The sequence below is a fragment of the Plectropomus leopardus genome, chromosome 16, assembly GCF_026936395.1.
Source record: "Plectropomus leopardus strain MGB_pleo_1.0 chromosome 16, ASM2693639v1, whole genome shotgun sequence".
In the NCBI taxonomy this organism is placed as follows: Eukaryota; Metazoa; Chordata; class Actinopteri; order Perciformes; family Serranidae; genus Plectropomus; species Plectropomus leopardus.
Genome location: NC_142191.1, coordinates 22,667,206 through 22,687,494, shown reverse-complemented (window position 1 = coordinate 22,687,494; position 20,289 = coordinate 22,667,206). Strand labels below are relative to the sequence as shown.

The following is a 20,289-nucleotide window of genomic DNA, read 5'->3' as shown; positions in this document are numbered from 1 at the left end:
CATTTGTACATGTTCTGATTTTGTGCATGTGTTTATGTGTGTGTCTGCTGCGTCTGCACATGGATACATGTTATTACAAGCCCGTGAATAGTTGAGGAGACAGCGCACGAGTGAGGAATGTTTTGATAGGTGTCCTCACCCCTGGGTGGATCTGCATTTTGGTCTCTGTGGGAAGCAACACGGTTTGGATCATCTTAAGCTTTCAACACACAAATATAACAATCACATCAACCGAAACATCTGCCAGAGATCAACTGGTGTTATCTTGGATCCACACACCAGACTGAGGGAAAAAGGTTAAAAGGTTAACGTCACTGTTTTGAGCTCAGTTGTGCAGCATGTACTGTGTCTTCTTGTTTTTATTTCACATTCACGTGTAGTAGTTCTACCACTGAAAACACTGCAAAATGCTTAATTTGTCACTTAAATTAATTAAGTCTCTAGGTACACAGATAAAGGATTTTCATTTGTCTTGCATACCAGACTTTTCTGCAAACTTAATGTTCTTTAATTGTTGCACAACAATAGTATCAACGTGTGTTATGTCTGTAGAATTTGTTGACACAGTGTTTGATTCTCCAGGTCAAAGTCTTTTTGCGCAAACCCCAGAGGGAGTTTCTAAATGTGGAATCTGGAAAGTGTTGTCAATGACTGTGGCATGCAGTGGTTTAATCTGACTAATCAGATTACTGTAACAGCAGTCACCTCACAGCCATTTACCAGTCTGGACCAGTGTGGAAGCCAGCGAGCTGAAGCTGGAGGGTAAATCCAACCCCAAGTCAGCTTATCCTCCTGGAACAAAACCTTGCCTTTACTGAAAATTGGAAATGAAAAAGAGATTTTGGTAAAGCACAATTTGGAGGTTATAGATGATATAACTTTTCTTTCAATAATCTGTCATTATGCATCAAGTTGTTTTTTTTAAAAAAAAGGCCAAAATGTATCAAATAACAAATCTGAGTTGAAAAATATCAAACTCCTTGTTTGTAACGCTGCAGTGTGTAAGGCAGAACAGGACCCACAATGCAGACCAGGAGACCAAAGAAATGTTTATCTGTTTTATTTATAACACCGACAGTGCACGAGGGAGATTCTGAGTGAGGATCAGGAGGTGACGGGTCTGTGAGGGAGGTTTGTTTCCGAGGCGGGGAGCATTTCAAAAAAGCCAGGTGAGGCTTGAAGAGGACAGGTGGTGTGGCAGAGCTTCAAGACAAGATTAACAAGGTGAGGCACAAAAATCCCAGTCAATAAAAGGAAGATGAATTCTTGGAGCGAGGCGTCGGCCGAGCAGTTTACCACTAAGAAATAAACTGGCAGAGAGTGGAGAGTGAGACCGGGCTTAATACTGAGGCAGGAGAGAGAGCTGATCAGAGCTGATGACGGTCAGGTGTGCAGATGAGCAGGTGAAGACACACGAGGAAAACGAGCAGCACATACAGAACAGGAGGGGGCAGGGAAACGAGGGAGAAACACAAGGGGACCGCAGCGGATCCTAACATTATTATAACATATTATTAAACTTTTAAAGGGGCACAATTAATAAGTTTATACTTCTTCTTATTCTCTTTTGTGTATGTAAATTGCATTTGCGGATGGAATTCATTGTTTTTATTTTCTTCTCCTTTGTTATCAACATGTTTTTCACGAATGTTTCTGTTGTATTTTAATTCAATCTATATGTAATAAAGAGTAGGCTTTCTTTTGAGTTTTAAGGTCACAGGATGTAATGTGGAATCGAACATGCTCCTTCAGGTTGGATTTTTATTTTTGCAATAAAAATTACTGCCTCGTGTTCGCATGCCTCTGAAAACCAGTGAAGTTGTAGTTACAGTTTACATCCATGTCTGTCCAGACTCATATGTAGCTGCAAAGAATCTGCATGTTTTAAAAACGTGGATGCTTCACACACATCTTTACCGCGGCAGCCCTGATGATCTATACAAATCAGTGCAGTTTTAATAGTAGTGTCACCAATTCAGTGTCTGACCAAATGTCTCCCCTTCAGTTCCAGTTATGACGTTGAATAATAGCCAGAAAAGTGTTTTTGCAGAACATTATGACACCACAGTGAAGTTTCCCTTTGACCTTCTGGATTTAAAAAGTCATCTCTTCACTATTTTATCTTATTGGATATTTGTGTTGAATTTTGTCACAGTTAGTGTATGAAGTCTGAAGTTATGGCCAGAAACATGTTTTGTGAGGTCACAGTGACCTTTGACTTTAGACCACCAAATTCTGATATGTGTTCATTTTGAGTGTACGTGGACATTTGTGCCAAATTTGGAAGAAAAAAAAAATCCCTTAAGGTATTTTTGAAATATCGCATTCACAAGAATGAGACAGAGGTGACACTGTGAACTTGACCTTTGACCTATGACCACCAAAATCTAATCAGTTCATCTTTAGGTCAAAGTAGACATTTTTGCCAAATTCAATGACATTCCCTCCAGGCATGGAAATTATTCACATGGTGAACTAGTAGGAAATGTGCTGCACACTAACCAGTGGTCATGTTGTTATTTAAAGAGACATCAGGTCTTTCTCATGAACTGGCTTCACTGGAATCAATGGGCTGAAAAGAACACAAAGGGACCAGAAGCACAGAAATTAACTCAGAGCAGCTTCAGTTTTGCAGAAAAAAAACACTATTTTATAAGAATTATCACAAAAAAATCAGCAATTGGCATCTTCTGTTAAAAAATATTACTTAACTCAGTAGAAGCACAGATTTCATTCGCATATGTGATAATATGAAAGACAAGTCAGCAGCTGCTGATGCCCACAGTCCGACTCTGATGTGTCAATCTGTCCCATCCCTTCCTGTGGAGAGAGTGATGCGCACCTTGGATTTGCTCTCTCAGTCAAGATTATGTTAATCTGCTGTAATCTCCCAACAGACGTTTGGACAGGCAGCACGAGACCAGAGCGCAGAGCAAAGAGAGAGAGGGAAAGATACCGTGATGCACACTGCATTACTGTCTGAAAGAGGGCCTTTATGTAGAGAACATATCAACGCCCATTCATTGGGCTTTTAAATAAATACTGGTACTCTGATAAAGAGGGTTATTCAGTCATTGAATCTGAGCTCGGATCTGCTGTAGTCCAGCTCCAGAACTGTTTAGCTACTTTTCAGTACTAGTCATAGTATCCTGACTTTGAGTGCCCATATAAGATCGACTAATTTTTGGGAGGTTCTCCTAAATGGACTGAACAGAGTTTAGGGAGACATTAAATTAACATTAAAATACACACTTCCATTAAAAGATGTATCAGGATTTAAGGACAAATTTTGATTTAATTTTTAAACTACATTTAATGACTAATACATCTACCTTGTAAATGTGTAAAATTAAACACAAAAAATATCGAGTTTGAAACCAAACAAACAAACCCAACAATGACTATACAGCTTTAATCAAAACATATTGATTAGTATTGTAGGGCCAGAAACAAAAAAAACCTCAAGAGTACATTATAGAAACGTTTTTTGTGCTGCCACAGTGGCCTTGTTTATTTTGTGGGGTCACAGTGACCTTTGACCACCAAACTCTAATCAGTTTCTCCTTGAGTCCAAGTGGACATTTGTGCCATTTTGGAAGAAATTCCCTTGAAATTTTCTTGAGATATTTGGTTCCCAAGAATAAGAGAGACGAGGTCATGGTGATGTTGATATATGAACCTGACCATCAAAATCTTAGCAGTTCATCTTGTCTAAGTGGATGTTTGAGCAATATTTGAAGATTCCCTCGTGGCACTCTTGAAATATCGTGTTCACCAGATTCGGATGGACGCACAGCCCAAAGACATTATCAGTGACATCAACACACACACCCCAAATTCTACAAAGAAAAATTCACTTGCAAAATAGCCTAAAATTATAATATATTTTACAATTGGATTATCATCACTGTTGCATTTACATGTAAGCAGCATATAAGCAAAATTCACAAAGCAGTGATACCCAACCACCAGAAAACATGCTGCACGCAGAGAGCTGAAACGATTGTTGCATGACCCACTTCTTCAGTCTCACAGGGAGGTTTGTGAGAATTTAAATCAAGTCTTGGAGTATGAAAATATAAACAGTGTTATCATCATCAGTGGTTCATCTGAAGCTCCCAGCATGAGGCGCTGCTACATCAAAGCCGTCACATCCTGATGCAGTAATGATCAATTAAACCGGAACTGCTCAAGCATGGTAGATACTCAAGACTAAAATGCAGATCGGTGCATTTAAATGCAGGTCAGAGCGAGATGCATTCAGGAAGAAAGAAAGAAGAAGTAGGGCAGCAGAGAGACAGAGAGAGAAGACTGCAGTTTGAGCTGAGAGAGCTGTGTCTTGTTGAGTTTCACTGAGGTTGGTAGGGAAGGAAGATGATAGCTGATAATTTGGGTGTTATGTTTAATGCATTTAGCCCTGTTATCCATCTTAAGACATGGCTACACATTGATGTCGGTCCATACCAAAATATCTCAGCATCGGCTGAATAGATTACCAGGAAATTTTGTACGGACATTCATTTTCCCCAGAGGATAAATCCCAATGACTTTAATTTGCTCCGACTTTCTCTCTAGCCACACCATGAGGTTCACATTTGTGGTTTCGAGTAAAATGTCTCAACAACTATTGGAAGAGCTGCTCTGAAATTTCATACAGACATTTATGTTTTCCTGAGGATAAAACGGTGATAACTCTGGTGATTCCTAAACTTTTTGTCTTCAGGTTTAGCGCCATCATCAGCTCAACATGTCAGTCTGTCCTTGGGCTGTATACAACTCAGAATTATGCCAGTCGAATCAGATTTGGCTGTTTGATATGAATATTTGATCATTTGTTTTGTTTTCCATACAAAGTTTTAAAGTTTGAATGAGCCGAGCATGACAGTTTGACAGCCGCATTCATGTAATATAGTAAACTAGCTAACAGCGTTAACAATGGCTGTAAATGTGCACCGGCAGTTGTTGCTGACACTACATATAAAGAAAAGCTAGAGACTGTGTCGTATAAAGTTGCTGTGAGCTGGACACTCAACACTTCTAAGCAGAGGGTCTGTCTTCTCTCCCCCTCTGTGCCACTGTCTGCATGTCCACAGCTCCTAGGTCCCTGTACCAAAGAGTAGCAGAAGAGTCAAGAGCACTGACTTCACAGCAAAATCTGGGGACCCACCGACTGCTTGACTCGAAGCAATCTCAGTCAGCTGAGGGTCTCCAGTCTCAGAGTGAATGCCCTTGACTTTCACGCTTCTCTCTGATGCACAGAGGTGCAGACATGCAGGCAGCGGAGGAGGAAAGACCTTCTGCTTAGAAGAGGTGAATTTACAGCTCACAGCAACTTAATCTCTGGGTTTTGTTTGATATCTGGTGTTGGCAAAAAATGTTGTTGCATAATTACGACCCATTGGTAGCGCAGTTAGCTTGTTTACCATATTACGTTAATGCCACTGTCACATTGAACGTCCCGTGGAGCCTATTCAGTATTTTAAACTTTTAACTTAAACAAAATGAATCATAGAATATTCGTATTGAACCGCAGAGTACGATTCAACTGGCATCGTTCTGATTCAGGTACAGTGCTCAAAAGCAGTCTTGTTGAATCTTTTGTTCCTTAGGACAGCTGCTTCTCTTCTTACTCTGGATCTCGATCTATCTCTATCATCGACATTGTCAAGACTTGCGTCGTCTCATTTTATGTAGAACAATAAAAGCTCACTACAAACCTGAAAAGCATGGAATCACTTTATTAAATTCATATCAGCATAATAACTATGATAGCACTGGGACTAATTGTCCAAAGAAACAGTAGTATGGTCATTCATAGATCAAAGAACAGGACTAATGATGGATGGTAACAACAACACAGGCTTCACAAGTTCTCTGAAGAACTTTTTCTTATGCACCACAAAATACATAAACATATTCTTATTTCACTATAGTGATTTAATGAATGATTATGATGAATGATATACAGTATAAATATGAAGTCACACATTTCACTTTTCTGGACTCACAATAAGTTTCCAATAAAACCAATTTAACAGCTACAGCCACTTATTAGAAAAGGTGGATATTAACTTGAATATTCAGTATGTCAATGCAAATGTTGTAAAAAATTATTTTATATTTAATACCTCGAAGGCTCTCTTGTGTTTTCCTTGGCTGATTCACACGCTACAATTAAATTGATGAAACCCACGTTTCAACACAGGTCAGTTAATGGAGAATAATTATGACTTTCAGAGAAAAACTTGTGTTTAACACATTTTGGGCTTCTTCTCAGGGAGCCAAGCAAAAGTTAGACGCAAAAGGCTTCTAGACTGAACATGACCACCTTGATATAAATCACCATGTTTCATGAATAAATCTCCCCTCTGACACTCTCATGAAATATCATTCATCCTTCCTACATTTCCCAGAGTGCTTCTTAACAACCACTAACGCCGGGGTGTGAAGTGAACACTGACGCGTGACTGTGATTACAGTAATCACTCACTTGAGTCAAAACACATGACGTCTTTGTGGCTGCACTGCATTCTGGTCTTTAGAGGCCACTTTAAGAAGAAAAATTCGGTGTCTTCCAACAACTGATTTCATCATGTGATTGCTCAAAGTTGTTGCAAAAACAGCCGCTTTAGAAAGAAGCCCTTGCTGTTTGATTTAGAGACTCGCACCAAAACATAACATTTACATAAATATCAATCCATGACATTTGCTGCAGGTGTGGTGCGACATCACGTTGTGTACATTTGAACAGTTTTTTTATGTAGATAGAAAAAAAAAAAGCACAGTGTCACATTACAATCGTGTTCAATTTTTTTCATAATTATTCATCCCTCCAAGGTGTTGATAATTTCAGGAGAATCAGGAGACATTTTGCCACAAATTTACCCTGAGATGACATCACCACATTACACATCCAATAATCAGAAGAAAAGAGGGGTCGTAAAAGTAGGAAATCACACAATATTCAACTGCTAACGGTACGATATTGGCTACAATTTGCTGGTGTTCAATTCAAAGCACCTTTCGTACTTTCTTGTGCTGGATTTAGTTACAGAAGAGTTGCTGTTCAAGGAGCACCGTGTGCCTGTGTAATAACTCAAAGAGGATCAGGTAGTTGTACTTTTGGGAGAGACTTATCAAACAACAACCACAAACAAGTGCAAAATCAAGAGTCGAAAACTTGTTTGATCAAGTAAGGAGTGCAACCTGTGTTTTATGTTGCATGTGACATGACTGATTTTAAGGCTGGTAAAAGTTTTGGAAGTTAAAGCTGCTTCACATAGAAGATCTAGACTGATTTTGATAGAATAAATGCTGAAAGAAACAGTGTTATTGTGCAATGTGTGCAATTTCTGGAAAGCATCAACCAGGGAGACGGGAAGAGAACGGCCTCAGCTACTCATATTTCAGAGGGAGGAAGCATCAAAAATACACCGCTCCCAGCAGCTGCATCCTCGTCAATAAAATGAAAAAGGAGCCTTTGACAGGGGAGTAAAAATAAGTTAAAAAAAATAGCAGAGCCTGGAAAAGACCAGAGTAATGCTCAAACTCTGAACACCTTTTAATCAGCGCTTTGTGAGATTTTCTGGATTTACACTGATGTAATACACTACCAGTAAAAGGGATTTAGGAGGTACTAAAATTCATCAAATTTTAAATTCTACACGTGGCAGCTTTAACAATCAAGTGTATGTCAAGCAGGTCAAATGATAAAACAGTTATTGGTTTATTCTCCTCCCCATTTGAGCAGCAAACCACAGATCTGAAATCTGAAGGTTTACAAAGGCACTAATTGTGTAGACATCCAATAAAACATCTGGGATCAAGTTTGTACAGAAATGTTTTAAGCTGCGTCGATTGCAGTTTGCTTTAGGTTAGGTTGCAGGGATAAAACCCTAAATGGGTCATTTGAGTGGAAATTTTAGTTGCATCAGATGCAGGTTTACCATACAGACAAAATGTTAGGTTTTATAAGCTGTGACCCTTCACAGACTTAGTCGATTTGTTACAAGTAACAGAGAGCAGACATTCATCTCAACTTATTGGACAATGGAGTCAGTACCATCGTATTCTACTGAAGACTCTTTAGGTTTCTGGCTCTATTAAGATATCTGTATTATAGACATTAACAGCACAAGATTTTACAGTAGGTAGTGGTGTTTTGGAGCGAGAGGTGCTTGTGACAGAAAAAAAACATTATATAAATAAAGGTATACTATGCAGGATAGAGTTGTTTTTTCTTATTTTCTTCGTACTTTGCAGTAGTTAAAACATTTCTGGCCGGGAAGCCCGCTGGTGAAGTCGGGACTTTATAAAAAGGTAGAGACCAGGTTGAAGCAGAACATATCCCGGAGGAAGCTACGAAAATTGCAGACAGCACAAAAAAGATGCAAATATGGCAGCAAAACGGCAAAGAATCTGGGGAGGAAAGGCTGCAGAGCCATGTGGAGTTGGCATGCCTTCTGTAGGACAGATAGGGGCTGACGGTCAGCATGCGAAACTATCAGCTAATCCGTTATAACAGTTGTAACTTCTTACAATAAAAAAAGTTCAAATGAAGTGTTTACACGCAGGAACTGACAATTCCTGCATAGTATACCTTTAAGAACTTAGAACAGAAAGAAAATGGAAGAATATCCTTAAAATATTATTTTCCCTCACATTCTTCATAGAAATTATCACTGTTAAAGGAATGGTTTGGAAATCCACTTATTTGCTTATCAAAAAGCTCTAGAGATGCTGTTTTTATTGTCTTTGGACAGAACTGGGCCAGCTGTTTCCCACATATTTAGTATTTAGGCTAATCTAACTGGCTGCTGGCCTTATATTCAAATAGTTATGAGAGTGGTTTTAATTTTCTCATGTAACTAAGGACAAGAAAGCAAAATTTCTTACTTCCATACACAGCTGTAATGTTTGTGTCATAACTACAATAGGTCGCTATGAAATGATGAGTTCATACACTGTGCTTTTGACTTCAAAAAAACAAAAAAAAAAGAAGGAAGATAGAAGTTTTCTGAAAATGTCAGTTTTCTTTAAGAGGGCTGAAGGCATAACTATCACCGCAATGAGAGATTAAAGGAGATCTATGTGACATTCAGAGCATTTATATAGCAGCAAACAAGTATTATTTACTTAGATATAGGGGAGTGATGGCATCCAGAGTACAGAAAGATGTCATGCTCCCTCTGTGTGTGTTGTAATCCAAGCTTCTCTGTTTTTTGTTTTGGTAGCTGGTTCAGCGGTGCAAGCATGTTAGTGCATGTGAGTCCCTGTGTGTGTGCGTGTGTGTGTGTGTGTGTGGGTGGGGGTTAAATTCAGGGAAACCTCTGGTTCTTCCCTTATTATTACCAATACCTCGGTCAGCACTGTTTACAGTGTTAGCACTGTTAGCTTGTAGCGCAGCCACCTCCATGTTGAGAGCCTTGTGCCTGCATACTCTGAAACATAGATATGCTCTAAATATCGTACAGAGCTCCTTTAACTGTCACTGCAAAAAGACTAACACCAGTAGATGTCATTATGTACTGTACCTTTTAAGTAAAATGTAACCATTCAAGAGCAGTTAATCAGTCTTTTTCAGCACCTTAAACCAAATACATTTCATTTTGAGTGCTGCACTTTCTTTGGTTTGTGATCCACATGCGCACAAATAATGGACCAGCCTACAAACGGATGGTGTCATACGATCTATACAAACACAATATCAACACTGAAACATTCCCTCTTAAAATGAAGGTGGGTGTTGACTGTAATTTTGTAGTTTGAGTGACAGAGCAGCTGCTGTGTGTTGAGCTGTGGCGTCGCATGCTACAGGTCCAGCTGAGACCGTTATTTAGATATTAAGGAAGACTACACAGACAATTCATAAACATGTCGCAGATGTTATACATTTTTTGCACATCCAAACATCTTTGCCTGCAGCTTTATAGATGGAAAAACATACTCAAATAAGGCTGCCTTTGGAGTGTTTCAGTCAAAAACACTCTTCAAATGGCAAGCAGGGATCCATCAGGATTTTTTGAATTAAAAACACCTGCTGTTACAATCTTGTTAGTGACGAGTGTTGTCTTGGAATAGAAACTCCCCACCTACGTCAGTTTTAGGATAGCAGGTACGTTGAAACACTGTAATAAAATTCATATGTATGCGCATATTCATGTTTAATACTTGTTACATCCCACTGACTTGTCTTAAAAAGCATTCAGCCTGGTGCTGAGTCTGCTTATTGTAAATCCAGACACCTGCTAGATGCTGCATAATATCAGTTGTTAAGATGAAATCACTTTTATGTAGGACTCAAAATATTATTAGGTACCCTGTATTCAGCTGATAGATGCTACCAGGTTTAAGCCTACAGCTTTGTGTTTACACAGCAAGGAACAACTTCAAATTTCTCAAACTCTGATCAACACAAGCCTCAATACTTGGCAACATTTATTTGATAAAGAATATTAAGAAGTATCAAAACTGGTTATGTGGAAAATGGCTGAATATGTCATTTTATCTTTTTTTTCCTGATTATTTTTGACTGATGCTGACTAGTAAGCACTTGCAACCTGACTGTGTTTTTGTTTATTACAACTTGAGGCTTATTTTCATAGTTTTTCATGGTTGTTTCTGTCGGTTACATTATTATTGCACATGGCGACTTGGTTACTTGACTTGTCTGACTTTCTGATTTCAATAACTATGACAACATGACCCACATTGTAATAAACTGAGATTATGTTTCGACTCCTCAGTTGATATTTCATGATCTGGATGACCCCCAGCTGAAATATAAAACTTAATTCTCCAGATCGAAACCGCACCGTCAGAAATAATGCATCCAAGCACTACCGACTGTGAAGGTACGGGTTTAAACTGTCTCCAGCATTTTAAACATTTCACATTTTCAGAGCAAGCCTCTGCTCCATCTAAAAAGGCAGAAAGTGTAGCCGTCACGCCTGCACCAAAACTCACTCTGTTTGTACGCATTTTTATACTGTGAGCAGGTATGAGGACTTTACCCCTTTCTCCATTCTTGAGGTCTAACAATTTCTCTCCAGACTGTCTGGATTTATGTAAATTAATGATTTCACCACTTAAAAAGTCACACAGACACACACACACACACACACACATCTCCATCAGCCTGTCCACACAGTCTCTTTACACCAACACTGATTTCAGAGTTTTGAAGTCCCATCCTCTGTGTTCGCTTTTGGAGTCCCAATTACTGGGATTCCCCACCTGTAAATGCCATACCCCTGAACCTGGGTAGAGTTGCAGTACAAAAAGTCCATAGAGAGGAACAGGAAAGCAAATATCTCATTATTTTATATTATATAATAAATAATACAACTTTGTTCATATATTTTCGAATATGTAAAAAATGTTCTGCCAAAAAGGGTGACGGGCTAGCAAAACCGCTTGATACAGAAGCAGCAGCAGAGCTGTTTATAAAAAGAAATAATATATATTGCCTAATTTTGAGTATATGGAGTCTTGGAATACAATCCAACTCAGCTCCTGAGTTTGAAAGGGAGTAAACAAGCCGCTTATCAAAACACCCGACCCCTCAGCTCCACAGTCTGATGAAGCTCCTGGTCACGCTGCAAAAAAAGAAAAAAGATCTGCAGCACAAGCAGGGGTGTGTTTCACCTGAGGAGGATGAGAGTCGAGCTGGAGTCTGTTATGGTAGTGAGACACCATAAGCTGTTATCTCTAATCAACCAGTTCATTCTTCTCACAAGGCTTCAGCTCCAGCTTAACTCAAGTCTTTCTTAACCCCCCAAAAAAGTTATCCATCTGCAGAAAAATGCTGAGAATGAGGCCTCAGATGGTAACGTGAAAGGAGTCCCAGCTGTCGTCTTTGCTGCTGCTCCCATTCTTGGCCGCTGCCATTGTTGCCGTCCCGTCTCCAACCTCTCCATCCGGCTGTTCTCCAGTAGGGGTGGCACCAGGCTCCGGGTAATACTCGTCATCCTCGTCGAAGTAGCCGTTATCCATCATGCTGAGGCTGGAGGCGGCGCTCAGGTCCTGGCAGCTGCCCTTGTACTCCTGGATGGACTCATGGAGCGACCACAGCTGGCACAGCAGGGACATGTCCTGCTGACGCAAACCCACCTAGAGACGGCGACATTAAGATCCTAATTACTAAATTGTACATTTCAGACGAGGTGTACTTAAAATTCTTGAGCTAAACATAAAAAATGCTTTTCCATGATGCTTAAAAACTAAAGGTGATACAAGATTTCTCTTAAAATGATCTGTGACTGGTATGGGCGTAGGTTCAGTTTCTATACTGTAGAATCAATTATGCAACAGAGGATTTGGGGGTCCTCTGCCAGAAAAAAATTGAGCATCAAACACGCCATTTCCTACCAATTAAATATCAGTAAATAAATATCTTTAATTTTGTCCAAGTAAAAGTCCTCTGCTGCTTTGATGTTTTCATTACAGAATCCAGTATGGACAAATGACAATCTTATTACAAATAGTCCATGAATTGATAATTTGATCAAAATGTTGATAATTAACAAATTGTTCCAGTATTTTTTTTTGTTACTTAACTTGAAGTAATTTATCAATGGAAACTGCCAACTTATGACTGGTTCCAGACTCTTTTGTTCATGAATCTGCTGCATTTTATATACATTTGAAAACTGAGTATTTTTAGATTTGTTTGTTGGTTGGACAAATTAAGTCAAGTCTGATGGTCTGTTTGTATTTTTGTTTTAACAGTGTTCTGACATATTCATTTTTATTACTTAATCTAAAAATATAACAAAAAGAATAAACTGGGAAACTATTCCTTAGTTGTACCTCTACCTGACATTTTGATATTACCAATTAAAGGTCCTGTGTGAATGGCCCTATCTAGAGCCAGCGTTTGATTTGTCCGCTCTGGGCTTCTGTAGAAAAAACATGGTGGACTCTCTGTGTCGATATAAACAGATCGTTCTAAGGTAACAAAAACATAACGATTCTTATTTTCAGGTGATTATACACCAATGAAAACGTAGTTATGAATACTATATACCATTTCTGCAAATTCACGCCCCAAAATCCTACACACTGGACCTTTAAAAGCTAAAAAAAACTTCTCTTGGCAGGGTTGAAAAGGGCATTTCTACTGCATACCACTCAGCTGACAGTGCAGTATGAACTGAGGGTCACTGCATTGTCTTCCACACAAATTACAGTGGGCAGACGTGCAGGTCAGAGTCAGTTCAAACAGCTAAAACAGTCCTGCACGCCATAAACTGGGGAGCAATGAAGAGATTTAAAAATATAGGGCATTGACAAATTATTAGACAATGTCAACTACAAACTCCTGGTAATACATTAACAGCAACAAAGCAATAAGCCCCGACTAGGGAACGTGCTGCAGGAAGAGTGAAGCATGAGCAGAAATAGGATTTAGTAAAGCCTGTAACAAAAATCCAAATGGCAAAAGGATTGAGTTTCAGCAACAGTTTGACCTCTTTAGTCTAAATTACTGGATATGATGAAACTGGCTATTGTTGTGTATTGACCAAGAGCCATGGAGGAGTCTACCTTAATATTGAAATCTGGTCCAGTTCAGTTATGAAAATCCTTGCTGCTGGCATGGGAGTGAACAGGAGTGTGCACCTCAATGAATGTAACATATTAGTTCACTACAGGTTTTTGTACAAGCTCATGTGTCATGAAAAAAACAACTGAAATACAGAGCTAAAAGGTAAGCTTAGAACAAAAACCAGCAAGAGCTAAATGGCTTAATCTGCCTCACACACTGCAAAGCTTTTACTTGATCCTGGTTTCTTTTGTATCTGGTAGTCTTAATTCCAGACTTCATTATTGAAAATCGTGTTTTTTTTTATCTTCACGGGTTCATAATCGACTTTACATGGTGGGTAGTATATAAAAAGATGCATTTGGAAATTAATGGGGTCTTTTCACAATATCCTCAAACATAAAATTCAGTCAACAGAGCTACTAATGCACAAAATCGAGCAATCATTTAGGGCTTGTCAGGTTGTGCTATCTCAAAAGTCCAAGTGCTGCAAAAAAGGGAGATCTACCCTTGAAAACTGATGTTTTTATCATTGTAAATTGGTCTATGGTAAATGGTATTTATGCCGAATTTACCAGAAGTTTCTAATATTTTTTTGAAAATCTTTAAAATGTGTTTTAATACGTGTTTAAGTTTGCCCAAAAGCAAGGTAACATAAAACCACCAGTTTCTTTGAGGAATTTGGTTGGATGCGAATGCACAAACACAGCACAGAGATTACACGGCGACGACAAACCAATGGTGAAAAACAGCACTTTCTTTTCGTCAAATATAATGAACACTCCCTGAAATGTTACCATCTCTTTCCGCAGCAGAGCCAGAGCAGCGTCGAGGTTGGCCGGCTTGTTGGCCAGCAGGTTGTCGGCGTTGTTCCTGCCTCGGCTCAGGTCGTCCTGGATCATGGTTTTCTTCACGTACATCCTCTCCATTTCTCTCCAGGAGCCGCCGCTTGAGTTCAGCAAGCCGCTCAGGCTCTTCGGCAGCGGCGGCAGACCCTCGATACAGGCCATTCCTCCCAGCGACCCGTTGGTTGACTTACCATTCATTGTCCTGTGAGTTAGTGAGCGAACAAGTGGTATTATAAACACCGAAGTTGACTGTTTAGTCCTTAAATCCTGTAAACGCTGAGAATAACCAGCCGTCTCCCGCACCAAACAAGCCGAGCAACAGCCGTGGTTTTCTCTGCTCAGGGCGGCCAGCGACGCCACGTCAAGTAGCCGGATTCAACTAGTTTGATTTCCGGTACCGTTATCAAAACAAAAGCATCCCTGATGCGCAGTACAGGGAGTGTTATTCATTTATTAACCTTTGACGCGGAGTCAAGGTTACAGTAAATAGACATATTGGTTTGCCACTGTTCCATTTGACCACAAATGGGCCTTTTCCACCGTGTTCTCTACCCATAATATGATATATTTTATACTGAATAAAATTAACGAATTAATTAATAATTAATATGGGCTACCCGTGTATTGTGTTGTAGGCTACCAATGCAAAACCTCTCAGTGACATAATACAATTTAGAGATCAGCAAAAGAACACATGCACTATATTATTATTATTATTAGTAGTAGTAGTAGTAGTGGTAGTGGCAGTAGTAATATTGACCCTGATCATTTTAAGGTGAGAAAAAAATGTTTTCGAAATGTTTTTTGTTTGTTTGTTTGTTTGTTTGTTTTGGGGACTTCTCTGTATGGTTGACATTTTCTAGGTGTCAAATAGGCCTATAATCAAAACAAATAATGCTACTCAGCTTTCGCAGATATTTTTTTGCGGAGAAATCTCCAGGCGGAAAACTATTACTACTTCCACCACCACACTGCGACTTATTTACATAATTTTACAAATATATGGATCTTTACGTGGTTCAAGATGAATTATTCTTTAAAAAACAATATAAATCAAACGTAAGAAATATACTTTGTGGTAAAGCCTACAGTACCCTACAGCTTGTCAAACTATTTAAAAAACTCAGGGTTTTACATATAATATGTATTTCCGGTCTTGTTATGATATATTGCTGTGAACTTGACTGCGCTGGATTGTGGCTGAGTAGTAAAATCCGCTTCCTGTCCTTTTAACACAGTGGCTGCTGGGCGTCTCCCTGCAAACACTTTGAGGCAGGAAAACTGTCTTTTTTTAACAATCGTCTTCATTTATGTATAGTTTCACACTATATATACTTTTCATTTCTATACAAAATTATTTGAGCACTAGAACAGATTAAAAAGGAAATATATTTAGGCCAGAAATGAGACAAGTTACTGATAAGTATTTATGATGAGAAACAAGACACATAAATTCATTTTCGAAGTTAAAGGCATTTGGCTATCACATTTCCAATACTGATTAATTGACACTCATTTTCTTATGAGTTAAATTATCCATTGATTAAAGAAACATGCAACATTTGAGTCCAAATAAAAATAATGTCTTTACACTTAGGGGACACACTGGTGTGTTTATTAGTTGTTTTTTTTAAATCTCATAATCATAAATAAGACCCAGATGCTGTTTATTAATTATTGAAGTAAATTAAGGAATTTTAAATCATATTCTTTTAAATGTTTATTTTTTTATTTTTTATCTTCACTGGTAAATGGCCTGTATATTGCTAAAACATAAACTACTGCCTGGTAACATGAACAGCTTTTACTTTCGAGCATTTAACTAAATGTCTTCCAATCAGTTTAATGTAAGATTGTGTTCATTTCAGTCCCTACAATAAAACTAATTGATAGAGTTTCCCCCAGCAGAGTGTAGACAGAGGGTCTGAGGTCATGATGGGAGTGTGTGTGTGTTTGTGTGTGTGTGTAGGACAATAGTGTGGAATATAAAGGACAGATGGTGGGCTTCACTTCCCCCCAATGCTGCAGCCCCGTCACAACAATAATACAACAATAACCTTGAAATCAACACACAAAAGCATCACACACGCTCCAAAAAGAGCATGTGCTGTACCACACACACACACACACACACACACACACACACACACACACACACACACACACACACACACAAAGTCAGGCAGATGGATGATGGCTGGTATTCCTAATCGCTCTACTGAAATGCATTAAACTTGACTCATTTCCTACAGTTAAGTCAAACACTCATCAAGTGCTTCTTGTAAGCAGCCTGCACAACAGCTGGGTTTAAAGCTTGAAAAAAGACACTTAAAGCTCAAAGAAATAATGATTTGATGATACTTTGCTGTCACAAATCAAAGGAATAAGTTATTTAGTGATATGAGGCTAAATCAGTAAGAGTGGAACTTTGAATATGCTGTTGTACCAACACAAACACATGATATTTGTTTGTTTTTTTAGTTCTCTGTTATTGTTTGTCATTCCATCCATCCATCCATCCATCCATCCATCTGCAGGGGCAGCAGGTTGAGCAAGGCACTCCAGACATCCACCTTTGCAGCAAAGCTTTTCGGTGCATGCTGGAAGTCACAGTGTGATAAAGCCATCAGAAACACATCATCTGCAAAGAGAAGGATATAATTCTTAAGTCCCCAAATTGGACTACTACTTATTTCACCTTTTACATATAACTTACTTGTGTAGGCTGTTATTTAACACAGCCCTGTATAAACATAAGAGAAAATCATGTTATTTCGAACAACTACCAATTTGACTTTCAATTCAACTATTTTAATTCACTGCTATCATACAACACAGTACCATTGTTTGCCCTGAAAATGCATCACATCCCCTCTGTGCGGCCTAATCCTGCTCTCAAAACAATTAGCCATCAGCTGACAGTCCACAGCTGCACAGTTTAGACTGATCAAGGACAATCTGTTTTGTGTGAGGCTTTTATGAGCAGAAGGACCCCTGTATAAGCTTTCATCACCACCATCATCATCACTGCCCCTTGAGATCAAAGGATTAGGCGTATGATGGCACCCCCTGGGGATGCATGTAACCGTGGCAGGCTCCTGTTAATCTGCCTTGCTAAAAAGCACAATGGGTTTCCGTCACTTAGCGTAGGCCGGCTAATAATGGCCTAAAGATATCAGCTTATGTCTCTGCTGGAAAGCAATATCCTGCTAAAGGCCAAAAAAAAAATTACAGTAAGTATGCGGGCACAAAAAGACATACACCTCATTGCCCGTCTTTCATTCTACCTGCCTTCATTTATTAAATTCTATTTCCCACCTCCAATTTTCCTTCTTAAGGTCCTTTTTGATGTGTTGTTATGTCTAATCTTAAACCCTCCAAATATCTCTTTATAAAAGATGTTGTACAATTTATCCATCAACTGGATTTACTGTCAGTTTTGCTAATTAATAAATAATTTAAATCATTTATAAAGAAAAATACATTTACTGATTCCAGCTTCCCAAATGTGAGGATTTTCTGTTTTTCTCTATGTCAATGTTAATTGAATATTTTTGGGTTTTAGACTCATGTTTAGACAAAATGCCAAATTGAAGACGTCACCTTTGGCTCTAGGGCTTTTTTTTGTTTGTTTGTTTTTACTATTTTCTGACATTTAATAAAGTCATTAAGTGATAAATTGTAAAAAAATAAAAAATAAAAAATAAAAACAAGTATAATAAAGTGAAAAAAAGATTTACAGATTTCTCAAATCAATGATTCCATACATCACTATATGAATTAAATGCATTACATATTATCCAACCAATATTGATTTTTTTTAAAAAGAAGAAAAAACGTATTTAAAACATGACCACAGTACTTCCTTTATGTAATGAAAGTTATCATTAGATTCAGCTCTATGGTGCAAGTACTGTACATTTGCTTTGCTTTACAAGATACTTTTTTTTCACCATACATAGAATATTTGCTTTAGCATTTTCCATAATAAATGAGTCATTTGAGGTTTTCCACCACTCCCTAAATCATGGATGGAATCACAGGTGCTCACTGAATATAGCAACATGTGACAACATCATCATTCATCCTTATGATGGTTAATTATCATAAGCAAGATAAAAAAAAAAACAAGCATAAATGATCACATAAAGAGAACATTTAAGTTAAAAAATTAAACTGAAATTAAACCATGTCCCTCTAAACCAGTAGTTTGGTCACTTGACATAGTTTACACAACAAAAACTACAATATATATTTTAAAAAAAACCAAAAACAACATAATCAGCATTTACTGATAAACAAGTGAGAACAAAAACTGTCACCCCTTCCAGAAATAATCGCCCTAAAGTGTGCTACAGTCCCATTTTGGCTGACAGAACAGGCTTGCATTGAACTTGGAGCCTGCCTGGGATGCATCATTGTCAGAGAGACACAATAGGTCTGAAGGGAATGAGGTGTGTGTGTGTGTGTGTGTGTGTGTGTGTGTGTGTCTGGAGGAGGTCAACTTCCTATAGTGTGTCAGAGTACAGCAGGTCAGGAAGAGGAGTGTCCGCTAAGAACAGCTGCTGTCACAGACATGAGTTTTCTTCTGCTGAGTCGCTGAGTGTGTGTGTGTGGGGGGGTATTGTAGTAACGATGGGTGTATGGTGCTGTGTTTTATAGAATAAAATCACAAACAAAATCTATGTGGAAGACATATCAAAAATGAAGCGTTCAGGTCCTGTCAGGAGTAAAAAAAGTACCTGACATAATCCTGCTCTAGGGCCACTCGATGAGTTAAACAGCCTCTTCCTTCTGTTGACAACAGGAAACAATGAGTAATTTCTCAATGTGGGAATGTGCATACTGACTACAAGTGCTCTGCATGGGGATATGGTTAGCAGCTGTAGTTCAGTAGAGATAAAAGTTTCTACATGAAACTGCTCACAACAAGGTCTGTGGATTAAGCAGGTCATGATTTCTGGAAAGAGGCATTGCTTTTGAGTTTTTCAAATTTATTTTTTGGTGCTTTGAGCACCACAAGCTGTGAAACATCTACATCCATCATACTGGAGAAAAGGCAGACATCTCCAACACTCAGGAACTCACACTAAAACAATATAAATTAACAAATAGCACTGCTGTTAAAAGGTAATATATGTATATTTGACTTTTGGATGAACTGTCCCTTTTAGTAGGATTTGTTTTGTAATGGAGAATTTTTATATTGTTGTACTGATAATTGGATTATCTGCATACATTTTACACACTAGAAATACATATGAAAAGGTGCATTTGATCAAAAACTCTTAATTTAACTTCATCTGATTTAGAAAGAAGTAAAAAAATTAATTAAAAAAATGACTTCTTGTGCTTTCAGCTACAGTATGTTGCATTCAAGGACATTTTCTTTATCACATTGTGATACATAAAAACACATGCTTTCTTTTGTCCACTTCTGTTCTTCACTTTGAATTGTGCTGCACGTGCAGCCAAATGGTAATTACAAATATGTGCAGCGGCAGACTGTGGTAATTGAAATGGGATGGGTGTATGCTGACATCCTTTGTCACTACTGCTGGCGTCGCTCCAGTCTGTCCTGCAGGGAGAGGGCGTAGTCCCCATCAGCAGCTGGCCTCCCCCTGTCTGACCTCTGCCCTCCCCCTTCTCCCCCTTTCCTGCTCACCCACCAGCTCTGTTACACCCTCTGTCTGTCTGCCTGTCATCTGTCTCCAGTACTACTTCTTTCACTATGAACTGTTAGGACAATCATGGCTGTTTCTTTTGGATGCACTCTACAAGACTTTACAGGCTCACACTGCTTGAGGCAACACTAAACTATTCAAAAAAAAAAAAAAGATGAACATTTAGTAAGTGTTGTGGCCATTTATTATTTCATGAGGTTTGAGTTTTTATCAT

The 20,289-nt window shown here is 38.6% G+C and overlaps 1 protein-coding gene across 1 annotated transcript; it reads right to left on the bottom strand.

Annotated features, from left to right (window-relative positions):
• Window positions 1-5,718: 5,718 nt before the first annotated feature.
• On the bottom strand, window positions 5,719-14,770 carry fam89a (family with sequence similarity 89 member A). Its single transcript, XM_042503272.2, has 2 exons — window positions 14,341-14,770; window positions 5,719-12,111 (listed from the first exon to the last, which is right to left on the bottom strand). The coding sequence occupies exons 1-2, from the start codon at window positions 14,587-14,589 to the stop codon at window positions 11,821-11,823; spliced, it is 540 nt and encodes a 179-aa protein (XP_042359206.1). The 5' UTR covers window positions 14,590-14,770; the 3' UTR covers window positions 5,719-11,820.
• Window positions 14,771-20,289: the final 5,519 nt, after the last annotated feature.

Bases quoted from the DNA above. Each gene is read 5' to 3' on its own strand.
- fam89a (XM_042503272.2), bottom strand. From the start codon at position 14,589: ATGAATGGTAAGTCAACCAACGGGTCGCTGGGAGGAATGGCCTGTATC. The intron at 12,112-14,340 runs GTAACATTTCAG...CGCCGTCTCTAG, and splicing joins CTCTGCTGCGGAAAGAGATG to GTGGGTTTGCGTCAGCAGGA.